This window comes from Limanda limanda, chromosome 20 (assembly GCF_963576545.1).
Source record: "Limanda limanda chromosome 20, fLimLim1.1, whole genome shotgun sequence".
Taxonomy (NCBI): Eukaryota; Metazoa; Chordata; class Actinopteri; order Pleuronectiformes; family Pleuronectidae; genus Limanda; species Limanda limanda.
Window position 1 is genome coordinate 14,660,347 of NC_083655.1, and position 27,020 is coordinate 14,687,366.

At 42.6% G+C, this 27,020-nt stretch overlaps 1 protein-coding gene across 1 annotated transcript in view; it reads left to right on the forward strand.

The window, feature by feature from the left end:
* The window catches only part of LOC133026806 (matrix metalloproteinase-16-like), a 63,970-nt gene that overhangs the window by 26,357 nt on the left and 10,593 nt on the right, over positions 1 to 27,020 (forward strand). The window contains exons 5-6 of the mRNA XM_061093774.1: positions 15,563 to 15,724; positions 18,386 to 18,603. Of these exons, the coding sequence (XP_060949757.1) occupies positions 15,563 to 15,724; positions 18,386 to 18,603 (380 nt within the window). The remainder of the gene's footprint in view (positions 1 to 15,562; positions 15,725 to 18,385; positions 18,604 to 27,020) is intronic.

A 27,020-nucleotide genomic window follows, 5' to 3' on the forward strand; every position in this document is an offset into this window, starting at 1 on the left:
GTATACGCCATCAATTGAGACACACCTCCCTCTAATCTCTTTTTGTACAACACACTTGCATCTTCGATGATTTTTTTCTGTCTTGCATAAATTTTGTCTGTGAATTTATTGGATTTTTCTCTGAATTTATTGGATTTTTCTCTGAACATTATTTAAATTATTTTATAACAGACTGAATCATAAAATTTCATAGCATGGGCTTAAAGAAAAAATTACATTTCTTTGATGAAAGTAGCCAGCCTCATTTTATTATGCATTACTGCTGTTTTTTAAGGTTAAAGTCAGCTGTATGTTTTACTCAAGGCCTTAACATTTTGTATATCCCTAGAGTTATATATGATTGCATTGACTTTTAGATGTGTTCAAAATATTTACCAACAGAGGTAAATATGTATCTCGTATACATTCAGGGACCTTGTTTTTGGGATTTGTAATCCATCTGTGACTGGCCCTGTGTCTGCATGTAACAGCTGGGAATCATGTAACGTTCCCAGAACAGCATCTTGACTCTGTGTCTGTTTTTTCTTTTCATCTTATCATCTGTCTTGCTTTTTGTCTCCTCGGCCTCCTTTTAATGGATTTTAAAAAGTTATGCACACACCGGAGATGAGCTCCTGTCCGATAAGCTGCCCGTCCCTGTCAAACCTAATCCCCCAACGCTGTTGTCGGGAGGGATCAGTCGTCACGGCGACTGTTGCCAGCATCGTGCCAAAGATGTTGTTGTTATTGTTTTGGATGGTGACATCACTGATGCACGCTGGAGGATTAATCGCTTACTGCACGGACTCCTACACTTACATACACTTGTTAAAGTGCTCACACATAAACTTACACACACACACACACTGAGACATTTGAGGACAGTGGATTACTCCACAGTTATTTTAGCCCACGCAGCAGAGTGAGGCTCTTATTAGGATTAGCTAATGGCATTTTAAGAGACTTGGATAAATGATATTCAGCAGCCTTTCTGTATGTTTTAATGTTTTTATCATATACAGGAGAGAGTTCTGTGATGTCAGCACAGCCAACATTTGTAAAGCTGCATCTCATCAGAGGAACTCTTTGAAAAATGTTGATGTAAACAACTTGCATCTCAGGATTCGCCTTTTGGCTGCTTTGAAAGAACTGAGTGTATTTGACTGTAGGCATCATGATCATAGCAAAGTGATCACAATCCCAGTCTCCATTAGTCGTCTGAACATCGTCAGTTTACAGGCCCAGGTATTTCACTACTTAATGCCAGGGCAGCTGAAATCGTCGTAAATAACAGAAATTCCCTGGTTCCAGCTTCTCAAATTTGAGAATCTTCTGCTGTTTTCTGGTTTATATCATTTTAAATTGAATATCTGACATTTGAATCCATAATCTTGGGTTTGTTAAACATAATATATGAAGTCAAGTCTGGATCCACTGAGAAAATAATCTGCAGATTAATTGATAAAAACAACCTGGCTGTGGCAGATTATCTGTGGAGACTCAGTTTTCATTCACTTGTTATTCTCAGGTCATATTATCTCCGGTTTTGGGCAGAGCTCAACATATTTTTTACCCTTGATTAATGTGATTGAGGTTTGATATTTTACAGTTTGACCAAAAACTTGTATTTTAAAAGAAATGCAACCCCAAGACAGTAAAATGGTTTCTGTAAAATTTGTTTTTATATTGGTGCATATCAGCAAACACAAAGGCCTGCTTATTTATTCTGAAAGCTCACATTGGCGCTGGACAAAAACAAGAAAGAGCTTCAGTAAGCTTAGGAAAAGTTTAGAGAAGAGCAAACTACATATTACGTACCACCTACTGGTCACCTACAGATCGATGACAATTTAAAGTAAGAGTCTCCATTTGATTGTGTAAAGACAAATATTGACCACAGTTGTCTTGGTCTTTAAGTGGTTTGATGAGGATGACCATGTCAGTCGTCGTCAAACCTTTGGGGAGTTGTGACTGAGTGGTTACTCAGCTCTTTGCCCCTCCACCGCCAACACTCCTCCAAAAGAGAGAATATAGTGTTCATTCCATCAGTATAGTTTCACACGTTCATCCTCTGTCCATCCGGTGTTAACGCCTCTGTTACACACGCTCCTCCGTGTTGTGATTAGTCATGCGTACAGCAGTTGACAGTAGACTCCCATAATCACACCACACATGACAAACATGTACAACATATCATGCCTGGAAAGAGCTCAGAGCACCAGCAGGTGAAAAGTGTTCAAGATGTTTTTTTATAATAGATTTGCCTGTTTCTCTCTCCTAGCGGCCTCCTCTCTCTTGTTCCCTACAAAGTGTTTCCATTGTTTCCAGTGCAAGGAAAAGACTTGTTCAATCATTGTTTAAATGAAACAATGGCTTTGAGGGGTTTCTTTTTGCTTAAGGGAGCTGTTTTCATGATTTATTCCATGATAATCAAACAATGTTGGTATCAGATAGGTCTTTTCAAACATAGCGGAATACATTTCCAGAAGAAGACAGAATCTCCTCTGTCTTCAGAACTTTGAGTGTTTGTAATTCTCATTTTGCCTCATCTTACTGTGAGAAGACATTATTGTGTTTTGGATTGCACAGTGATATTACCCAGAATGCCCAAGACGACAGGGAATGAGCTTTTTGGGGTGGGTGGTCCACCAATATCCTCAACTGCGAAAAATAGTGATACCCAACCTGAGCCCTGATGGGTCCCAATGGGTTTGGACATAAATGTTTATTTTATTTCTGGGGTTGGGTTCAGTCACGTTGGCTTGGTTATGTAGCCGATTTTTCAGGCTGCACGTGCCTGTAATTGGGAAAAACTTTGGGCTTGGCTCGGGTTCAGACACAAAAACTAAATGCCTGTCAGGCTCCGTTTCCCTTGGGCTTGGAAATATTCAGACAGAAAATTGCAGCCACATTATATAAATGGCCTGCTTTCCTCAGATCTTATGGTGCTTGTACATTTCATTTGTCTCCTCCCACTATGACAACTCAAAAGAAAGGGATGGTGAGACCGTGATGTTAGCCAGGGACGACAGGCACAGAGTGTGAAGGGATGGGTGATCAGCCAATATCCCGTTGGATAGATGGATGGATGCTTGAAGGGATTGATAAAAACACCTGGATTCAGAGTTCTGGAGAACAGACAGAGGCGTTTGTGGAGGGGTTTGATGTGAATGCTAATGGAGAGGAAAAAGTCTGTAGCTGTCTTTTCATCAGATCTCACTGCGCAGCGACCACTTCTGAAAAGGAGCAGATTAGCAGAAAGAGGATTTCTCTTCTGTTGTTGACAGTTTTCCATTTCTGCACAACAGAAGAAGCGAACGAGCAGACGCTCACGGGTGCCTTATCACAAGGTCATCTTTGTGGGCTGCCGTCACTGTGTTTTCTTTTGTGAAAAATCAAAGCGATGCACGCAGGAGCAGATAAGACGGGTTCCATTTTGACTTTCACACACACACACACACACACACACACACACACACACACACACACACACACATGCACACGCACACACACACTGAGGCTCAATGGATTTCTAGAGGGGAAAAAACCATCACCACTACATACCGTGACTGTACACAAACACCCCCTCTCACCCAAGGGTGACTTATAAGGCCTGGTATGCCTTCAAGGACCTCCAGCCTCCGGTAGTATCAGTGAAAACTATGTAACATAACACAGTATGCATGCCAGACCTATACACAGGAAATGAAAGATTCCAGGGCTTTATTATTTCCCTCACCCTTTCTCCCAGAATGAACCAAAGAGGTTAGAAAAACACACTGTCACCAGGAGGGAAAAAGTCCTCCAAGAATTTATGTTTCCAGGGATTGGGTAGATAACGGTGGATAGGTTGGATAGGGTGCTCAATAACGGAGTGATGATTGGCTGAGGGAGGGGATGTCAGGACAGGCTGGACATTGATCAGCTGATGGATTGATGGTCGTATAAGAGAAAGCCCGGCTCCCTAGCATCGATCTGCAGAGCGGTTTATCATCGACATCCAATCCCGTAACGATTGTACATTTAAAGCTACCCTCGTTTCAGCCGTTTCCCTTTTATTTTTTTACCAGCAGATAATAAAAGGACATCAATCCTCTGCTCTGTAGCCGTGGAAGCCAACTGTCAAGTGTGGGTAGCGTATCCAGAACAGAGGATAGAAGAGATGGAAAAAAGAGAGGAGAAAATCAGAGACGTGAGGGTTGGGGAGAGGGAAGGGAGGCTGAGGGGTTGAGCATATGGTGTCCTTGCAGATTTATTTTTAGGCTACTACTCCTACTGGGTGATGAGGAGGAAGCAGTTGTCGTCTCTCCCTGGTCTCTCTCACGCTCAGTCTCAGTCGAGCTCAGTGGGTTTAGGTGGCGCAAGACTCGATTTGTTTCCAAAGCACCGTTCAAGATAAAGAAAATGAAGTTAATTTACAAAGCAGGTTTAAAGACAACTGCAGTTGACTGAAGTGCTTTTGAGAAAAGAAGACATAATGCGAATAACAAGAATGACCAAATTATCATAAAATAAGAAAAAAATGCAATGATGTAAATAAAAAGAACTGAAGTAGGCAGTTTCAAAGCTTTGAAGTAAATACAGTGAATGCTTTTTAGGGGCCAATAACCTTTAATTCAAACCGGAAGGCAATGCATCAATGCAAGTTTTGCTAAAATGATCTGGCTCTGATTTTATTAAGAAACCATGTGTTGTTTGTGAATAAATGGTTTTAAGGATGAATATAGATTTGGATTTAATGCTCTGTTTTCAGAATTTCAGTGTGCTTGTTGATTCTTTGTTTAACCCCAGAGCTGTTACAATCATATTTAGTCCTCCCCATGATTCTGACACCTGGACATATCGACCAATACTAAGTACCGATCCAATACATGTATGGAAGTGATGCTTGCTGTCATTGTTGTACGGCCTGGCTCAGGTTAAACCCTTAAATATAAACACACAGAGCGACTGAATGCCATAGAACTTCTTTTATTATCTAGTTTGACTGTTATAACAGAAAACACAAATACATTTATCTAAGTATACACAACAATGAATCTAACAAGTCTGTCAGTTACCTGACAGTGAAACCGCTGTTTGGAGGCAGTGAAGAAGTGATTTCCGGTAAAAGAAATGTGCAGTTTTACTGGATGAAACTAATATAATTTGAAGATTTGGTATTGGATTGGTACATTTATTCACATATTTGCCAATGCCCACCCACAAAACTTTGGGCATATTGGATACTTTCCAATCTCTATCTGATCCCTATCTTCATGAGCTCATACTTCATCTCTGTTTAGCCGACATCTTTTTCAGAGTGACTTTGTGTGGTTAAGTTGATGGTCAGGGAGCAGGTCTGATAAGTGGCAAAGTCCAAGCCTTGTTCAAGCGCTTCTTTAGTGAAGCTGCATAAAGGATGATTTTCCTTCAGTATCTGTTATTGTCTGTATAAAGTGACAAAGCCATTCAGCTGAACGTTGACTGCGATTAAGACTGGAATCTGATCGTGGGTTTATGTCTCCAAGCTGCTTCTCAGTTAGAGGTCAAACCAGGAAAGTAACACTTTCCATCTGTTTCATGTTGTTCTGCTTCTCTCTGTCCTCCTGACTCTGTTGCTGTCCTCCTTTATCTTTGTCCTTCTGTCTCCTCTGCTTCTACCTCTCTCATATCTCCCAAAGAAAATAAATGGGCACAATCAGGTGATCTTTATCTTTAACTGGAAGCAGCATGAGGACGTGTGCAGCATGGCTCCATTCGTGCAGCGGTAGGAACAGTATTGATGGTTGAGTTACTGTAAGCAGTGTTGGGAAGGATACTTTCAAAACGTATTCCGTTACAGAATACAGAATACATGCACAAAAATGTAATCTGTAACGTATTCCAATACATTAACTAATCTGAGTAACGTATTCTGAATACTTGGAATACTTCCGGTTTGTATTGCATTTTTTAAGTGTATGATTGCGGCGTTGTTATAGTCAGGGGAGCAGCAGCAGTTTAAACTCTCTCTCCACCGATGCTGCGGGCCCGCTGGATGTCCGGCTCCCATCCACTCCCACCTCTGTGCCGGTCCCACCGGAGGCTGAACCCCCCCTGCGCCAAGGCTGCCTCGCGCCTTGCAGCGATCGTTTCGGCGTCGGGTCTATTTTTTGCGCTTGACCCGAGCGTATCGCTCCAGGAAACACACTGAAAAATGATTTTAAACGATATTGATGACATATTTTATATGATATAAATGATAAAGCATGCATCCCATAGTTTGTATTCCCCTTCTGTTGTCCTGGAGTTTTAAATTTACCAATTTGACCGATCACATTATTAAATGCCCCCCTCCATACAGACACACAAGCAGTCATAAAGATAAAAAGAGAGGGGGGGGGGGGGCGGAGAACATGTAATTTACCCTCGACACCCGACATTGAACGGAGCAAACAGCGGAGAAGTTCTTGAAGATGGATGACATTAAATTGGGACGCTGTTGCAGTTAATGTTGGAGCAACAAGTGACTATATGCTTTTATACTTCTGGGTCAACGGGTGATATTATTTTAGCGGCGCTTCAGCGTCCGGTGTGAACCCGGCGTGCCTCGCTGTCCTCCTGCAGAGCCATGACAGCGGAGCTCTGGAAGCGCAGGTCGGTCTTCTCTCACCAGGTGCTGGAAGGGCAGCTTGCGGATCAGCAGCTCCGTAGATTTCTGGTAGCGACGGAACTCTCTCAGAGCCACGGTCCCGGGCCTGTAACGGTCCCGAGCCGGTCGCGGTGAGGCTTCTTCACGCCGCCGGGGTCCGGGCGCTCTTACGGCAGCCCTGGTCTCCAGCTGCTTCCTGGGGGCTTTGCCTCCGGTGGATTTACGAGACAGTGATTAAACTCGTGAAACAGAGAAGTACCGTCATGTAATCCACTGATTTCAACAATGTAACTGTATTCTGAATACCATCTATTTAATTTGTAACTGTAACGGAATACAGTTACTCATAATTTGTATTCTAAATACGTAACGCCGTTACATGTATTCCGTTACTCCCCAACACTGACTGTAAGTAAAATAATTTGTGGGAGAAAACATAAGCGCACATACACACACACATACACACACACACACACACACACACACACACACACACACACACACACACACACACACACACAGACACACACATTCTCTCTCTACCTTGGGCAGCTTATCTCAGGGATGCAGGTTGACAGTGGACAACCCATGATGTAACACCATGATATGATTTAAAGTGCTCCATAATAGATCAGAAGATCAGATACTACACGATGCCATGATATATAAAATAATATACCAATATACATTATTCGGATGATCTAATACATAGTCAGTTTAAGGAGATTTATTTTCTCTTAGACAACATAGACACTGTCATAGAATAAAATAAATCATTGTTGTAATCTGTTTTTCATAGTGTATATATATATATGAATTAAGTTCTTGGCCCCCAAGCCTGTGCATTATTAAACACCGGCAGAGAAAGGAAAAATCTGATGATGAATAAAAACCACTGCATCATGGTACAAAAGATGAGCTGAAGTCGTCAGATGTTGCAGCAGATGCAGGTATCAACACCGTCTTTTTGGAGACAAACAGCAGGGTTGATGGGAAATGTCTCCTTAAATATCGGCTAGCTGTGAAAACACATAACACTTAGATAAAGGTGTATACATGACTTGATTGTGTGTACAGGGTTTCCTATTCAGCTACTTCACCTTATCTCAATTATGGGGAAGTGTAAGTAATTCTGGGAACCTGATTCCCCTTCGTAAAAAGATCTTAAACAGTCTTAAAAATGTAACTTGTTGTAACCTGCCAAAGCTTTGTGTTTAATTCGTTTAATTTGTTAAACAAAGCACCTTTAACAAATTGTTTATTGTATGTGAAAATATTTTTTATGGTGACATAACCATTCACTGTGGAGAAAGATAAGGCTTATAAATCCCTGTCTTCAGACTGAAGGACTGAAATGAAGAGAAACAAAGCAGAGATATCACTGTGTGTTCCTGCCCACCAGGCTGACACTAGAAATAGACGGCTGCCTACTGACGGCAGCATCAACCTCCACGTGGGCAGCAGTGCTCTCTTCCGCCCCCACACATGAATACACACGCGCGAAAACAAATCGAGCACCTGGGGTGGCCTGCCCTCCCACCGGTCAGTCAGATGCTCTCATAACCCTTTACCCATAATCCTTAGCAGACAAAAAGTGTACACAACTCTTCTAAGGGTACATCTCACTCACTTTAACAGTTTTCAAGAAATATAACTAGTGTAACTTATGCCTTCTTTTTATTTAAAGGTAGAGGTAGGCATGTTGGCATCAGTGTTGTACATGTCACCTGAGTGACCAGTCATCTCTGTTTGGAAAATTAAAGGTAATTGTGTTTTCTATAAACTCTGACAAGACTTCAGGCAAGAAGCTATGAAACACACATGACTGTGTATAAATATCTGAGGTGTCGTTCTGCATCCTGGAAGAACGCCTTACATCAAAAATTTTCCGTTGATCCAGTTAAAAAGGAAGATGGGTTTTGATTTGAAAACAAAAGGACAAAGCTATAAAAGGCAAAAATTATTGGAGACAGTTAATATGGGAAATTTAAACAGTGGAAGCTGTATCTATAGCTAAAGTGTCTGTTGCATTTTTATTGAAACTCTTTCAAATATCAAAACGACAAACGGTAACAAATCCAATATTCATTCTTTCGTCTGTTGCAGACTTTAAAACTGAACATGGCTGATCCGTACAAGGTTTTTCTCGCAAAGAATACTTATTTTACGTCCTCTGGTTTACAAATGGATGCAGCCGCAGGATTGTGAGTGTTTGTATGTGTGTGTATGTGTGAACTGCTGAACGCACACTTGCACACAACAACTCTTGCAAATGCATTATTAATGATAAATGATCACAATAAGATGTACACACACCCTGGCTTGCGTCCAGGTGCTGCACAGAGATAAACACGACAATAATAAATTACGTCATGTCTGGATCCCTGGCAACGTCTGCAGCAGTCTCAGTAAATATTCCCTCCAGTGTGCATATGTTGCTCCCATCAGCTGTGTTTTTTTACCCTGAGAAGCTGGGAGAGTTCAGTGTGATACATTCAACGGGACAAGTGTTGCTGAACCAGTGTCAACAGCCTGGAGCGAGGGCACAGAGAGAAGGGATGGAAGTGGAGAGGAGGGAGCAAAGCAAGTGGAACAACAGACTGGAGAAGATGATGAACCTCAGTGGGAAGGGGATGGTGCTGACTCTGAAAGTGCAGAGTTAAGGCTTAACCACACAAACTGCGGCTTAGTCAAAATTTCTGCTAGAGCGATAGAGGAAAAATCCTGACTCAAAAATGTTTAGCTGATTTCACTCTTACTTTCTTGTAGCTTCCTCACATGAGACAGGTTGTAAAAAATAAACCATAATCCTGACAATCTTAATCTGACCAAATCAAACTATCTCTGTGATGGAAGTAGAGACAGTCGAACTGGGCTTTTAATCTGATGCACCCAGTTCGTCTACGCTAGGACTTTTTTTATATAGTTGCTTGAAGTTTCTGGTTAAGAAATTGTCAGACTGTTGGATGCAGAAAGTCACTAGTTCGATCCCAGTCTCCCCTATTCTGCATGCCAGAGTGTCCTTGGGCAAGAACCAGAAATTACCCCAGACAACTGTGTGATAAATACATAGATACACTGTATTAATGTGTGTGTGAAAGGCTGAATGGAAAAACTGTGCTGTAAAGCTATTGAGTGGTCATCAAGACTAGAAAACATCCATATGAATAAAGACATTTTTAATGGAGACATAACTGTTTAACTTGAGGATTTGTTTCATTGAGATTGAGACAAACTCGACAAACCTTCTTTTTCACATAATTTAAATATCCAACAACAAACAAAGGTTTGAAACTAAGTTTTTCGGTCCAGCTTGGTCTTGGAAATTCCCGGAATCGGCACCTTGGTGTCTGGAAATTACTGTGGTGAAATCTACCAAATGGTTTGCTGAGTTTGGACGCTGTTGTACTTTGGCTGCTGTCTTCACAGTGGACGCTCTGTCGTGCACGGCTCTGGAGTGACTGCCAGCAGAGCTCCTTAAATGTGTGTTTTTGGATGTGGGTGTGTGTGGGTGTGGGTGGGTGACTGTGTGTGTGTGTGCATGCCTGGGGCCCTCTGAGCCAGGCACTGAACCACTGGGCTGAGATCCAGTGCAGCAGAGCTCTCATTGACTCAGAGTTTCACAGTGTGCACTGCCTCTCTAGGCTTCACATACTGAATCTGCACCTTCCCCAGGGGCCGAGGTTCGGTCTGATTTCTGACGACGTACCGGCTCAGAGAAAAAACTGTGTCAGTGTTGTGAAGGTCTCCTCGGCTTCCTTCTTTTCCCCGCTGAGCTCAGTCGGTGACGGTAAAATCCCTTACAGTAGTGGCACTGGCTTACGTTGCATAATAGCTCATTGCAAAACCAATACCATTTTTCATTCCACTGTAGCTGTTCAATTACTTTTCATGTTTCAGTTGTTTAAGATCGGGACTCGTCAGCTGCTCCCCCACTTCCAGTTTCTCTTTAATCACACTGAGACTCTACATGAACAGTAACAAAAGGGTTTCTTAGTAAAATAAGATAATTTCCTCTCGCTTCCTGAACTTCATGTGTGCAGAGTGGAGGCTCATGAGACATTACATCTTTACATCAGCGGCTCCAAGCCAGGGGAAATATTGGCCCAGCTGATTTAGGAACAAAAAGCAGAAAGAAACATTCATGAAATTACCACAAAAACCTTCCGTGAATGTTGGGCGCTAGATTCTTGGAGAACTGAACAGTGGGAAACATGTTCAGCGCAACTGGGACAAAGAGAGCGGCTATGCCTGCTTACACTTGGACACAAAACAACTGTGATGTCTTAAGAGCAGTAACAGTCAGCGCTGTGTTTTCTGAAGAAAGGCTAGGAGTCTCTGAGGAGTAGGAGTAGTTCAACTCTGCTTGGCGTCCTTGTCAGTATAAAAAGCCCAGCAGACGTTTCAAAGTTATAAAATAATTGAAGGGACGTCTCAACGAAGAGGTTGTAAGTAATATAAAGCCAAATTAATAATTACAGACCAAAATCAGGTCACAAATTTAACATGAGCTGAATGTGCATTGAATTTCAGACAATAATTCCAATGATTATTATTCAATCATTGTGCACTGCATTGTGTGCCAGTTAAATTCAGGATTGATTTCAAGATTCTTTTAAATCATATATTTTAAGTTTTAAATCCTTTTACTTTTATTGCAACTATATTTTATGTAGTTTCTCAAATAGGACAGCTTTTTACATTTTAGTTTAAAAAGGCATAACGGTAATGTTGTCTGATCTACATGGCTTTCGTAGTACTGCCATACAGGCCAGTAGGACTGGTCAGATTTACCTTTAGCCTCAGAGTAACCTCCGGTTCGGATTTTATCGTTATTGCGATTAAAAGGCCGAAATACCTGATGACGCCAATGTACAACTGAAGATTATTATTGGCAATAAAACAACAAGTCTGACAGAGTGTAAATATAATGGTTACACACGTTTTCCTGGTCTCTCTCTCCCCCTCTCCCCCTTTCCCCCTCTTTCTCTTCTCTTCCCCATTATTCTCCGTTCACCCCAACCGGTTAAGGCAAATGACCGCCCGCACTGATTCTGGTTCTGCTACAGGTTTCTTCCAGGGCTCTCCACAGTCACCAAAGTTCTTGCTCATTGTGGGAACTGTAAAAATGTTACCGTCTCGACCTTAGTATTTTATGATTAAGGGCCTTAGATTCAACTCAATTGAATATCTTTTAGTTCTATTCATTCATTTTTGCCATGGATTTTGTGAAGCACTTTGTAACCTTGTTAAGATAAGTGCTATACAAAAAAAGGTATTATTATCATTATTATGAATGTTTAAGGGGATATTAGATCTCAAAAGCCCCTGACTGGAGAGAGACCCCTTGCTAGTGTTGCTGGTTTGTATACTTTGGACTACAAAAGACACAAGAGGGATAAAAAGAAACATCAGAAAGATGAAGGAAGCCTTTTTAAAGGCAGCAGGTGGACGGCCTTCTGGTCACCCAGGCTTGTATCTGACATCTTGTATTGAGCGAACCACGGGCGCTTAGTTAAACACTGAGGAGGCAGAGAGGTTTACTGTCCCCTGGAGGCCTGCGCTGACAACCCAAGCTATTACTGCAATTGAACAGCCATGTCCAGGGACCCTTTTCTGATTTGTGGGCCAGTGTGTGTGTAAGAGTTTATGTCTGAAACCTCCGTCTTCCCAATGTCACGTGTGCCCCCAGCCGGCAGATGGACCGTAGCGGCATGTGCCGGGAGCTGGTAAATTACGGATGAAGAGCCGTTAGAGTTTTCTGGTTTCTAATAACAACCAATGTTTACTTTACTGCCACGCCCTGTGGGGAAAGACAGAGAGAGGTATGTCTGGTCATAAATCTCCAACGACTCTCCTCCTCCACCTTCTCTACTCCATCTTTCTTCTCCTTTTTTTTGTCTTTCATCGCTGCCACACTATCTCATTAGCTACAACCTTGACCTGTCCTGAGGAAAATCCTTTACAATCACGTAACAGTGCTGGAACTGTGTGGTTTGTTACTACTAAATAAAGTTATCGTATCACTGAATTACTGCTGAAACCAGTAGAAACACTATATTGTGAAAAATACAGGACTCACTGTCACAAAAACTTGTTGCCCTTCGACTGTAAACTACCTCCCGCCTAATCTGCTGCAGTTTTGTGTGTTTGGGGCTGAGATACGGCCACTGACAGGAGATTGGTGTAACAAATGCCGAGGTCAAAGGTTGCGGTTGTATAATTCATCATCTCCATCTTTTGTCCTGGCAAGCACACCGGAGCATCTTACAAGATAACAAGTAGACCTGAGTCTTATCGGTTTCCTTGCCTCAGTTTCCCCTTTCTCTTTATCATCCTGTTTTTTTCCCCTTTTCCTCCCGCAGCTATCTCACAAAACGCCCTTACTCCTCCGTTTACTGCATCTTCTTTAATCTCTATGTTTACCTACTCTTTTAAATTCCTCCTCCCACTCCTCTTTCCCTCCCTCTCCCGTTGTTTTGTTTCTCGACTGCATCTCTCTTCTTTCCCTCTCTTGTACACCATCACCTCTTTGTCTCTTTCAACCCTTAGCTGTCTGCCTGCACTGCATTCACTCTCTTCCCTGTTTCCCTTGTAGCCTCTGTTTACCTTCCAGCTGATAATAAGCCAGGCGGTACACATGGATGTGTTTTTGGCCCCGGGGGCCGGCAGGACGTCCCTGTCTATCACAGTGTGACTTACATAAGCAACTGAAAGGACGTGACAACAATGACCTCAAGTGGCCCCAGGAGGCTGACTCGAGATTGAGGGAGGGAGACAGGCGTTCGTTTTACTCACAGAGCTGATGTGTGAATGCAGCATCTGCAGCATCAGGACATGGACACGTTCATGCCTCTGTGCAAGCAATAGCCAGTTGTAGGAGACCTTATGTTTTCAGGATTGTTTGTCTGTCATATTCTTGTGAACACAATACCTCAAGAATGCCTTGAAGAAAACGTGCTGTTGGATTCAAGGATGATTTGATTAGATATTGCAATATCAACGTTGCTGTGACCTCACAAAGCACATTTGGCCCCTTGTGAACACGATGTCTCGTTAACATCTCAAGGGAATCCTTTCAAATTAAGTAGAAGTGTTAACTTGGACACACAGATGCATCAATTAGAATTCTGTGGTCAAAGTTCAAGGTCACTGTGACCTTATGTTGTGGTGAATATGATATATCAGGGAAACTGTGTCAATATAGGGATACTTCACATTTCGCCAATGAATACACTGGTAGCTTTTATTTAATTCATTTTAAATAAAAGCTACCAGTTGAGCACTAGATGGTGAAGGCATATAACCACAGTGTGGTTATTGAAGTTAAAAAATAATTGCTAACAGAAGAGGAACCATTCACACCATATCGCCAACTATTAACTTCAGTTTTCTGCCATTTTTTATATAGCCATATGTGTATTTACTAACTACACAATTAATTATTAATTTAAACTACATCAAACACTTTGGACTGTGCTGATGAAGCGTTTTGTGCTGCAAAGGGTGAAACCCTGTTTTTCTTCACGATTGGATCCTAAATCACTGAGCCGTTTCTTCTCTGTATCTCCTTTATTTTCTTTGCCTCACCTTCTTTTCTGTGAAGTTTATCTTACAAACTTTGCATTCATTGTGCCTGTGAGTATTTGTGTTCTCCACAAAGCGCTGGTTTGTTAATGCTGTTTGTGAGTCTGTCTTCACCTGTGACTTTACATCAACCTTTTGAAGACTCATTGATATTTCCAAAGCCAAATATCCTTCACAAGGACCAATTAAAACAATTTCTCAGTAGTCAATTTTGAAGCATTGTACTGTTGCAGCTAAGAAAGGAGCTGATCCACCGTCCCTATCTGCTGATGTGTTATTCATGTGACAGATTTGCTGCAGATAAGTGCGCCCCTTTAGCAGGAATCACAATGAATAAGTGATGCTCTTTTTCATTCCTGACGCATCTCTCGCTGTGATGAGAACAGCGGGGATGGGTAAAACTGAAGCGAGATGACAGCGGGAGAGCATCAGAGGGACAACCTTCAAATTCAAAGTTTGCTGTCCTTTTTTTAGCCGTTGACCACAACAAGTTAACACTCACTGAATGAGATTATTTTTGCTAGTGTCTTTAAGTGTTGTAATGCCAAAAAAACAGCGACCACAGTTTGTCAAAAGTTGAATGAATCACAGCAGTGACATTTTTCAGAGGAGAGGAGGAGTCAGCTCCCCAGCTTCCCACAGACAGCCAGTGTGCCATTATAAATAAGACCAGACGACGTATTTGTCTAACCCTAATTGTACACCAACGTGTTTCTCCACAATGATAATAAGCTTCTTCATGGATTGGATTTGACATTTCGGCATTCAACATTATAAAAGAGCTTGAGGAGGAGGGGCTACTGTTGTTGTTTTGGTTGCTGGTGACGCAAGCTGAGGAACGACTGTCTTAGAAGCCCAGATAGCTCAGTGTCGTACAATCGGGTCTGGCTGTTGGGTCTGCAGGGAGTTTCTGGGTCTTAAGGTCACCTGGTACATTCACTGTCATAAGACAACTCAAAACTAATCACAGAGAGTAGGGGATTTCTGCTCTGTCGGGGAATTCACATGCTATGTAACTCACTGCGTAAATTATTATTGGATTATCAACACTCACACAAGCACATTCACATATGTCTTGATTCATTGTGGGGATTTTACACAGACCATGTAATGTTCTTAACATGAACTAAGCTGGAACTTTTCTCACAAAGGCTCCTGTTTATTTAAATCAGATCCCAGAAAAAAACTTAGCAGACTTGGCTTTATAGTGAAGGAAGCACTGTTGCACTGCCAACTTGAACAGGTGCAACCTGACAAGCTGTGAGGTGACAGAAAATAACCCAGAACTCACCAAAACTTTGACTAATCTGTTCATGCTGCAAAACACATTTTTGCTGTTGAGCAATGCTCTATCTTTTCTTTTTTTTCTTTGTCTGTTTCTAGGTAACGATTTGTTCCTGGTAGCGGTCCACGAGCTCGGTCACGCTTTGGGCCTCGAGCACTCCAATGATCCTACGGCCATCATGGCTCCTTTCTACCAGTACATGGACACGGACAACTTCAAACTGCCCATGGACGACCTGCAGGGCATCCAGAAGATTTATGGTACGGCTCTCTGGCTTTATGCAGATGTCAGGACCCAGCTCGTAAGAGTGAAGGGAAGCAAACTTAAAACCACATGTTTTTGGTCAAATAAACATACACATTTGTAGTACTAAACAAACTAGCTAAAGCTAAAAAGGAAACAGATGTGGTTTAAAACAATGAAAAACATATGACCAGCCTTGGCCTGCAGCAATGACGGTGGTGTGATTATCAGTCTGGTCACGGTCCTCTCCAGAGTAATCTGTATAAACATTAACAGTGGACATTAACACACTGGGACGACCTGCTGATCCCACAGTGACTGCTGGAAATAAGACAATGTTTGAATGCTTCACTAACTCTCACACCAGGTATACTCATTATTAACAATAAACCAACAATAAGAATGTTGACTTATTAAGCAGTTGAACAGGTAGAATATGTGTACATATAGTCAAGCTGTCTGCCAGGCTGAGGACTGAGTTAGGCCTGGCCACTAAACATACACACAGTACACCTTCATCTGACTGGAGTGATAAGATAGTGTAATGATGAGGTCTACCTCCCTGCTTGGGTTGGTTAAAACGTTATGGATGTTTTCATGGTTCAGTGGGGTTTCTCCTGGTACTGCTGACTGCACAGTCTGACCTTGACCAACAGATCAATATTTTTGAAAGTGAGAGAGAGGGGCTAAGTGAACTGCACAAAGCTTACACATGTTACAGTGCAAAATACTATCGTCAAAAATTGTATCTAAAACGTTTATGTTAGAAAAGAGTGTAAAAAAACATTTCAGATCATTATGAAACTGTGCCAGGTCAAATGAGGCTATGGCACGCTGCCACAATCTCGGTAATTAATAGAAAACCTTGTGTACACGTGTGCTGCTTGATGTGGTGTTCCAGTCTTGTTGGTGTGTTGTGAAGACACCCATCAGTTTTCCATTTCTAATACAAATTTTCACACTGTGGTCCCAACCTCAGTTTGACATTTAAGTTTGGAAACAGTGACAGTGTTGCCCCTTACAGCTGCAGGGCTGTAAAACACACCCACTCTGCTGAGATGACTCTGGTCTACATTAGCACATTAACACAAGAGGCTGCCATCTGCTTACATGTTCAGGGTTTGTCCCTCTGGGAGTGGCAGACCTGGGCGAACCATCAAGTCGCTCCTTCCTCCCCCCTCCTCCTCGCTCTGCACCCAGAGTTGAAGGACAGGATAAGCGGTGGCAGCTCTTCGCTCAGACAGGGAAGTCTTTTCACATTAAAGTTTGAATCTAGATGAAGGACGTCCTTCCCACCTGAACACACAGACACGAGACAGGTGTTGATATCATTTCATTATCTCTGATGTCTAATATAAATAAATATAATAAAATCCACTTGGAAACTAGAGAAACAAAAAGCTGCAGAACTGAATTTGATTCGCAACTGATATGGATTTATTCAGCCGGATACTGATACACTGCTATGTGTATATATTTATATGAAGAGATGGGTCACCCGTTCTTTGATCCTAGCTTCAAGTCTGCAACATCAAATCCTTTTAATGACAAAAATAAACTGTGAGCTATGGTGAAAGACAAATATATTAAATGAAAAACCAAATTAACTTTATATCAGACTAGATAGAGTAGGAAAACAATTTTTGTTCTACTTCCACAGCTTCAAAATGTGATGTTGTCAACAACATGCATTCTGAATGAAACCTTGGATCGACCTTTGTCTCAAAAAATTGTATCCCAAGTATTGTTTAGTGTAATTCCGTCACTGATGTGAAAGCTCGCATTAACTGCAAACAGGTCTGAAATAACCTGCAAACTCATCACATGAAAAAAGGCCTCCAGTCTGTTGTCATGGTTTCTCATCATGTTGTTGTTTGTGTGAGTGTGCAAATGCATGCTTGCTACATGTCCAGCTGACTGTGGGTCTGATTACATAACTGCAATCTGGGGCGTATTACAGGGGATTTAGTTCCCTCTCATGTAGCCCCCCCCCCCCCCCCCCCCGGATCGACTTGTTCAACTTATATGTTGGTTTATCTTTTGATTGCTCACTATAGATCTACTCCACTGGCGCCTCAGTCAGTTTGTTTATCCTCTGCGTTCGCTGGCGTGTGAAATCATTTATCAGGCATGGTTACAGCAGACTTTTATTTACAGTCTGTACCCCATCGTTACTCATTGATACTTTTCATTAGGGTGTGGGGGGGGTGTTTGTAACGTTTTCATCTTTCATACTGCAGTCTTGTAGTCCTGCATCTGTAGGCCCCAGTCAGCACATGGCAGCTCACATCCTCATCTTCACACTTTCTCTGTCATATTCACGCGTCGTCAATTATTCATACGCACAACACGCTCGCTCGCCCTGCCTCTCGCTCTCCTTCTCTCATGTAATTCATGAATGTTAAATGACACCAGGGCATGTCTCCTCAGAACACTTTATATTTACCTCACTGTGTACATTTAGCACATTATTAATACCTTTCTGTTCATCTCAACGTATTGTTTTCTGCTGAGCTGCTGATATACATGTAGTAAATCAGGGATTGTTTCAACGTGTACACAATTATTTATGATAAGTCCTCCCATGAGTGTCAGAAATGTGGTGCTGGTAGGAGATACTAAGTATGTATCACATATACTGACTTTTTGTTTCTTTTTTTTTATCTCACTTCCTCCAGGGCCTCCCGATAAGGTTCTCCAGCCCACCAAGCCTTTGCCGACAGCGCCCCCACCCCGCTCTCATCTTCCCTCAGACCCCCGTAAGCCAGACAGGCAGACGCGACCTCCGAGGCTGCCCCCAGGGGACAGGCCGTCCCACCCCAATGCTAAACCCAACATCTGCGATGGTGGCTTCAACACGCTGGCCATCCTCAGGAGAGAGATGTTCGTCTTCAAGGTGAGAGTCTGTGATTTGGAACAAACACATTTACATCTGGAGCTTTTAAATCCTGGAGCAGCTTTACCAACAGCAAGAATGTCTGAGAAGTGTGACACCACATGCCAGAGCTACTCTGGAGAATTGTGGGTAGATTCATAATATTTCCAAACCATCAACATATACCTGAGGAGATGCCTGGCTATAGAATAAAACTAATCTGCAGATGAAAGCAACAAAAGAACATCCCATCCCTGGATTCAGACCAATGCAAATGGCCTGTAGGTCTGAAAACGCCAAGTGGAGAGAGAGCTGCAGCTGACAGTAGTTGAATATGGTATAAGTTTTTTCAGATATTGGAGGATTACCTAAATATACAGAGAATGGGAGCTTTTCTAATAAATTGCTTCATGTTTATTGCGGTATGTGCATAGTGTGGAAAAGCTTACTTGGATGAAATGTAAGCCATTACACCTGAGTAGAAAAGTTGGCTGGAGAGAAAGCTGATAGAACTGTTATCTTAAATATTTATTATCCGAGTGTATTTTATTGCATAATTGTATAAACCATTATGTCTAAAAGGAGCTTTATCCAGGTTACTTGAGGCCAATTTAGAAGGAATTTTGGACAAAGCGGGTGTTTTACTAAGTGCGGTGCAGTACAGTTTTCCTTTCTTCCAACACACTGGCTGATTTTCAGTACAAGAGAAAAAGCACACATGTCCCTTAATGCATCTTTATCCTTGGTCTAAGCTTGTGAGCACAAGACCTTGGCAACATGCAGAAAGGAACAGAGAGAAACCTGGGGGCAGCACAAAGCCATCCTATGTTCTCCACAGAGAAGGGAAAGAGTGCCTCTGATGCTTCATGAGAGTGTGGCTGTATTTTCTCTAAGGAAATATAAATAGATGGGTTTTCATTGGTTAAATAAGAAGCTTGTGGAGCTTGGGGGGAAAAACCCTTTCTGTCCTCTCTGCCCCCGCCACCACCTCCACCAGCACCGCCACCAGTGTGCCGGGGGGCAGAGCTGCTACCTGTGGAGGAACTTAACTAAAGCTTTTTTCAGACATGAAGTATGGAAAATCGCATCTGGGCTTTGCCTTTCACACATGACGAAGGCAGCAGGAGAACAGAAAAATGTCTGCAGCATTCAGGGAAGAGGCGGCTCCTGGGTAGAGCAAGCAGGAGGTGAAATCACACCAGTGTTGCTTCTTAGCACCAAAAGTTCTTAAATGTCGTTGTCTTCTAGTGCATGTCTGGAAGCCACGGAAATGTTGGTGCTGTGTCAGTTTTGTGGTGGAACTAATATCCACTTGTTCCAATGCTCTAAATACATGTGGTGACTGTAGTAGCTCCTGTCCTGAAGACCATGAGATCTCTGCAGATCTCAGAGGAAGCCATGGCTTTTTATAGACGGGGACTGTGCATCTACTGTAACACTCGCTTTTAGAAAATTGAATTTGCATGTGTCAGTGCACTAATGAAATGTCCTGCCACTACTTTTAAAAGAATGACTAGTCAAAGTGGGCCAGTGCCACTACTTTAATGTGTCATAACTGATTATTTGAATCTAATAACTACAAAAAAAGCAGCTGTTGCACAGATAACCGTTTATGTTGAGGAAACTGTTTAACTGATTGATCATAAAAAGTGACTGAGGTCGTACCAAAAAAAGAGATCTCTGCTGTTGTTCCTCATCCAATCTGATCGGTGTTTACAGAGAAAGCAAAAATCGAATATGTATTATTCTGCTATCCACGCTGCAACCTTGAGAAAAGACATACAGTACCTGACACCTTCAAACCAACAAATATTAAAAGTGTTAGTATCGATATGAAACATCAAAGATAGAGCAGTAGAGGTTCTGATAGGAGGCTAAATGAGTAGGAGTGCCTGTAATAGCTCGTGGCTCCATCAGTTTGGAGGCTTTGATGAAAGTTGGTCTCTCCTGGCCGTTTTGTAGAAGCTTTGGCTCCCACTCTGCCAAAGGTGTAGGTGGGTTGATGCGAGGGAACACATCTAAGTGCTGCTGTAAATCCACTGCGTTCACATCATTAGGACCACCAGTAACATCAGGACGCCAATGATTTCCTCACCCGTTGGCATAATCCACGTCCCAGCTAGCGAATGAATTGTGGTTAGTGAGGTGAAATCAAGAAGGGATCACAGGTTTGACTTGGATGTACTCGGTGAGTGTGTTTCACAGGAGGAGCAGGTGGTCCTAATATTTCTTGCCTCGCAGTGGGAGTTGTGCCAGTTTTCTCCAACAACACCAAGGTTTTGTCTTGATGCGTTCGTCTCTGGAATCACAATTAGTGACACAAAGCTTGATTTACGTCCTTTGGAGCTCAGCAAGGTCAATGCACGATCGAGAGGACTGGTTAAATGATGGCTGCCTGAAGGATTTACAGCTCCTTGTTTCAAATTCATTTGAGTTTTTCTCTCTTGTTACTGTTGTTTATGAGGCTGATTTCCTCTTTGCTTCATTGTCGGATTAATTGTCGGCTTGGTTACTTCAGCTGCAGGTCTTTTTGTCCTGCAAGACTTGGCTCCACTCACCATCCCCACCTTATTGTTTTGGAAGAGTCAAGTGATTACAGCAGACATCTCAGCAGTCAGAGAGCCCTAGGGTCCACAGGTGGACCAGCAATGTAAAGAACGGGGGTTTAGAGTAAAGACTGCAGGAGGGTTTATCAGGTCGAACACACTGGGAGCGCAGAGGCCAAGTTTGTTGAACCTGTCTGAGCTTTGTTTGGCTAAGATTTTACTCATGTTACTTAGATTTTCATAGACTCATTTGAGTGAAGTCAATATTTTGGTCGGTTCCTGTTAATTGTTATCAGAAGAGGAACCATTCACACCACATCTCCGACTATTAACTTCAATTTTCTGCCATTGAAAGTACAAATTGTGTTTGTCCGAACCCGTGCAAAGCCAGGAGAAGACTAACAGAGCCTGATCTCGACAGGTATTCAGTTTTTTGGTGTCCGAACCCAACCTGAGCCTGATGCAGTAAATATCAGCTGAGTTGGTGTTATGTTGAAACACATGGTTATTGCTTATTTTCCCTGATTACAGACATATGCAGTTAAGTAAATCAAGATACCCAACTTGACTGAACCCAAACCAAATATAATTTGAAGCATGTAGGGTCCCAACTGGTTCCAATGGGCTTAGGCTGGGTATCAACTTTCTAGTATAGATGTTTGTCTTCACAAAAGTTTACATCTAAGTAAATATCATTCTACTGGGAACATCCAGGTTGTCACTAAGATCTTTCCAGACTCTCAGAGCCTTTTCTGAGCTGAGGTTTAGTAACATTAATGATGTGCACAACCCCTGCAACAGAGGAGACTGTCTTCATAACCTTCCACATCTTAAAGCGTTTTTATTATGTAATACATTTTGGATTTAAAGGTTCCAGTCAATGCATTAACGAGAAGGAAAGCAACATGGGACCTTGTACAATTAACTTTAGTGATTAATCCCAGTAAAGGAGGTAAAAGGTTAATGCTTTACTCCTTATTACTTAGCTTGAATAGGCAATGAATGACTAATTTAGAATTATTCTCGCTACTTTAACCTCAATCAAGTATAAAAATGGCAATCGAGCCACGCCGTCTATACAAAGCCACCACAGAAGTTGGCATCACAAGGTCAACACTGAGAAGAGCCTGACTTATGAGAGGAAGTTGATCTAAAGAGCTAGGCAGGGAGTCACGCTGCCTAAGGTGGTGGTTTTTACAGCGGCTCGTTTTTCTCCCTCACTGCGGCGACGGAGGGTCAGTGAAAGTTCACAGAGGACCGCGTGCAGCTGTTTGGATCCAGTGTCGCCAGTAAATGTCCCACTAAAATTACACAGCTACCAATTTTACGATTGTGGCCAGATCAGGTCCAACCTTCTGTAAAACCACAAACCAAATGATATACATGTGTAGATAACCCGGTTTCTCCAGCAAATCCCCAAGGATCGACTCATTTCCCATCAGGCTCTGAGTGCTGTACAGTATATGGACACAGAGTTTGTGGCAATTTGTCAGTTTACAGAGTTGGAAAATTCAAATAAATGATATTTTCTTATTGAACAAAGGTTTTGAAAATCAGTACAAAGTCAATTTTAAGAGACAGAAATTAGCAAGAAAGACTAAATGTTTATTTGATACCCTTTATCTCCATCTCAGGAACGCCTTGAGGGAATTTACTTTAATTTGGTCCAAATGTTCATTTGGACTCAAATGTGAACTGACTGGTCTCCGGTGGACGCAGTGCTTAGTGTCATCATTTTCTTTTGAATGTAATATATTTCACGAACACCCATGACAGCTCGCAGAAACATTCACTTGAACTTAAGCATGACCTGATTGGAATTTAGTCGTCAAGGATACTGTCAGGATGAATGATTAAAAATAAGAGTTCACCTTGCTGTCATGTAATGGTTACTAATTATGATGCATGGCTCTCCTGCGCCGAGCTGCACAGCCTCTTGCACTACAGTCGGGTAAAATTGAGACCAAAAGCACCTCCCCCTCATCAGTCCATGACCGGCTCTCATCCTGAGACAGCCCATGAAAAGTTCCAGCCTCCTCCTTCGTCAGCCTCTCCAACAGCCCCACACTCACTCACTGGGAGACATGTCCTTTTATCGTATGGACAAATTTAGAGCAGCGCACTGTGAGACGCCGCAGGCTCCCTTACTGTTCAGGATAGACCACTTGGTCACTGATGTCGGAGACGCGCTTTTGATTTCAACGTCCCTTAATGAGAACACAGTGGTCAAGGGAGCAGTAAGCTGTCCACCCGTCTTAGTGTCTCTGTCCCAGCAAAGAGCGAGATGGACGATGTATGAGATCACGTTCAACGGCACAAGTTTGTAACTTTCCAAAAAAAGTCAACTTCATCTAAAATTAAGTTCACAAATGTCCGAATTTGAGAGAGAGAAACGGTGAATGATGTTAGATGGAAAGATCAATACAACTCTAGTGTCTAAAAGTCACAGTCAGGAGGTGATTAGCATGGCTTAGCATAGACAAGGCCTTTCAATTTTAATAACAAGCCAGTTTTATATGTAATTTCTTATAATCCGGCACACAAAGTTAACATCTCACAGATGCCTTGGTATCGATATATTCCTCTAACTCTCATGAGGAAACTGTGCCTCATTCTCTCTGTGGATAGATATTTCAAATCCACTCTGCTACACATCTTCACTTTAAAGTTTTCTTGTATCTTTGCAGTTAATACCGCCCAGGACCATGTGACTAATGACTGTATGACAGATAATCAATCACAATGTGCTCAGTTCTCAGTTTGTCCCTCAAGATTCATTTGACTGCTTTTATTGGCGCTCTGAGGCATTTAGCGTGAATTGGGTTTTCATTACAGCACCATTGTTATACAGTGATTTGTAATTTATCAAAATACGACACATCATGACACAAAAGTAAAGAAACTTCTCAATTGACTCAATATGTTCTGTGTGGTCTATATATATCAGCTACTGTATGTATAGCATAACAAGGGTGGCCTGGTTGGTTGTTCACAAAACCAGAGGGTCCGTGGTTGAATCCCTAACACTGCCAGTCTGCATTCCGAAGACTCCTTGGACAAGAGACACTCCTGACAAAAAGCACTGTGTATAGAAGAGCTGTTTAACTGTGTGTGTAAATGGATAAAGTGCTTCGAGCAGTTGATAAGACTAGAAAAGCGCTTTATAAATACTGTCCATTTACAACAGAGATTAACAGCAATCTATAGTCAATGGTACATACTTTGTTCTGCAGAGGACTCTCTCGCCTTTATCCTACAAGACGTTCTCCTGGGAGCGCCACTCTTTAAACACACTTCCATGCTCGACCTGCATGGGAGTGAACAGTGATTTGTAACAGAAAGAAACAGCTGCAGCTTCAGACGCTACATCACTGTTCATTGCTGTAGTGGCTGGATTTCAAGGGTCGTGCCTGATTTCTTTCGGATGAGTTTAGTTGCAGATGCCTGTGCAAAGACATCACTACACAACTGTGCACGTGCTGAAAGACAAAAAAACAGATATTCTGCAGTTATTTTCCTCAGCGGTAAAAAATTGACCGTTTGGCCAGAAATGCTGTTAAACTCTGATCTCAGGCTTCGGGCTGTGAATTATTTACACCTGCGCTCTGCCCTCAGTCCTGCAAATTGTGTCCACGGCATTAACCGGGTGAGAGGTGAGCAGCACGATCAGCCTAACACCACGGCCATATCCACAGCAGCAGATGCTTGCACAGGGCTGACCTGGACACTGCTGATGACAACGCTTTAGATTTAACCTCAGAGTTACAGCTGGACCTGAACCCCATTTGAACAAAAGGCACCGGCTTTTTGTTGCCTCGGTTGTGTTTAAGTATCATAAATAATATACCAATTTTTTAAGGTAACAGATGTCTGGTAAACTGGTCTGTGAACAGACCTGTGCTGCTTAATAACAGGAGCATTTCATAGAATGTCTTTGCTTTTTGATTCTCCAAATAAACGATTTGTTCAATTGGCTTGTTTGTAGTTTGAAGTGGAATTCGCAGAAGACCACTAGTCTGGGTCCCAGCCTTGTAAAGTTTTTGACTTCATTTAGGTGATGAGAAGACACCACATCATCCGTATTTTATTCAGTTTGGAGCTGTGAAGGACATAACAGAAACTCAGTGAGCGGAGGGTAAACACGTTGTAGCTCAACCTGAAGTAGTTTTAAAGATGCTCAGTCTGTAGGAACATGCTGTCTGACAATGATCAGTAATAAAATATCAAGGTCAGATTATGAGACAATGGCAGGGAGGTCAAAACCCCTGTTGTTTTCTGAGGACAGAGAAGAAGACAAGTTCAACTCTGTTTAGTTTATCGATATTCAACGCATCGCACCAAATTCAAGACTGCATCTCCTCCTACTCTTAACAACACGCATACCAAGTTTGATTCCTGAGATTTGCGAGACTGGCAGAGATTTCTGGAATTGGTAGATGGAGGAACAGTAAGAATTGTTTCTTTCTCCCTGCGGCCTCTGACCCCCGTGGCCCTGTGCACCTGTACCTGGTTTGTTTGTTTAGTGATCCATCTGTTGCCTTTATGTCTGTTTAAAGGGTTTTGCATATATTTCTGCAGTAATCTTTGAGTGGCGCTGGCGTGTTCTCACGTCTTAATCCATGTACCTGTTTATTAAAATATAGGTGAAACGTTGCCATCCCACTATTCATCTGTTGCTTATCAGCTCCGCAGGCCTTTGCCGCTGCAGTCATGTGTCGCACAGCATTAACGCAACTCTCAGCTCAGATCAACTGGGCAGCTCCGGCAGTTTGTGGCTGCACATTCCTTTAGAGAGTGAGGTAAATTAGCCTCATTGCTCTGGGTGCATTATCATACACCATAGGACAGCATGCGTGACAGACCCAGCACCGCCCGTTCTCTCAGAGCAGAGAACATGAACAAGCTGAGCATAGTATTTCCAGCTTCATTGTGCTTATTCTAGACGTTCCTGCGTCTGCACAGCGGCGGCTGAAATGTTCCTCCAGTGAAGCCTGCTCGCCCGAGCTGTATTTTCAGAGTGGGAGTGGGACGGCAGGGCGGGAGAGAGGAAACATTTTCTCTTATATAAAGTCAAAAGGATTTTGAATGGGTTGGTTTTCACAGCCTGATCTGTTTTCAATTACTGGGCCAGGCCTTGTACTGGAGAAAACGCTGAACAACTGAAATCTATGGGGGCAGGATGTATAGAGTGAGCGAGGGAGAGCAAGAGAGGAGAAATTGGTATGAAAGACGAGGGGAAATGAAAAGAAAGAGGAGGAAGAGTCCAGGGAGAGTGAGGAGTCCCAGAGAAACAATTGGATTAGACAGAGAGAGAAGGAGGGCAGTTTGATAAATGGGCTGTTTATTTAGCTTTCACAGTGAATGAGGCAGCGTGTGATGATGTGTTGTCTCCCCCTCTCTCCGGCCCTACACCCCTGGCTACGAGCTCAGGCTTTTTGGCCACGGACTTTCTGTGCGCTCAATTGGCCGTCCATTGCCAAAGGGTGGGACATCTCTCTGAGTCCTAATGGCTTTCACAGCTGGGTCTCCCCCCGGCCCCCCTATGTCATCAAGTTTCATCCAACATCAAAAAGGCACACCTTCCACTTGGCCGCGCTCACGCTCGCCCTCTCCCCACCCTGAAGGAAATAAGAGACTCTTGGCTTCTCATAAAGCTCCTGGCTATCACTTTGCCCCTGTCACTTGATGGTTTTCCTAGCTTACACGTTCTGTGACGGTCGCCCAGGCTTTCAAGGCAACCCGAGAAAGAATGTGCAGATCTGAAAGGCATCCCGGCTGTCAAAGCAGCGGCCGGGGTTGATCATCGCCTGCAGGTTTTTGTTGAGCGCCGCAGAGCAAGAAGCTGGCCTGAGTTCACCGGTATCAGATGTTATAAGCTGCTGCCAACTGTGT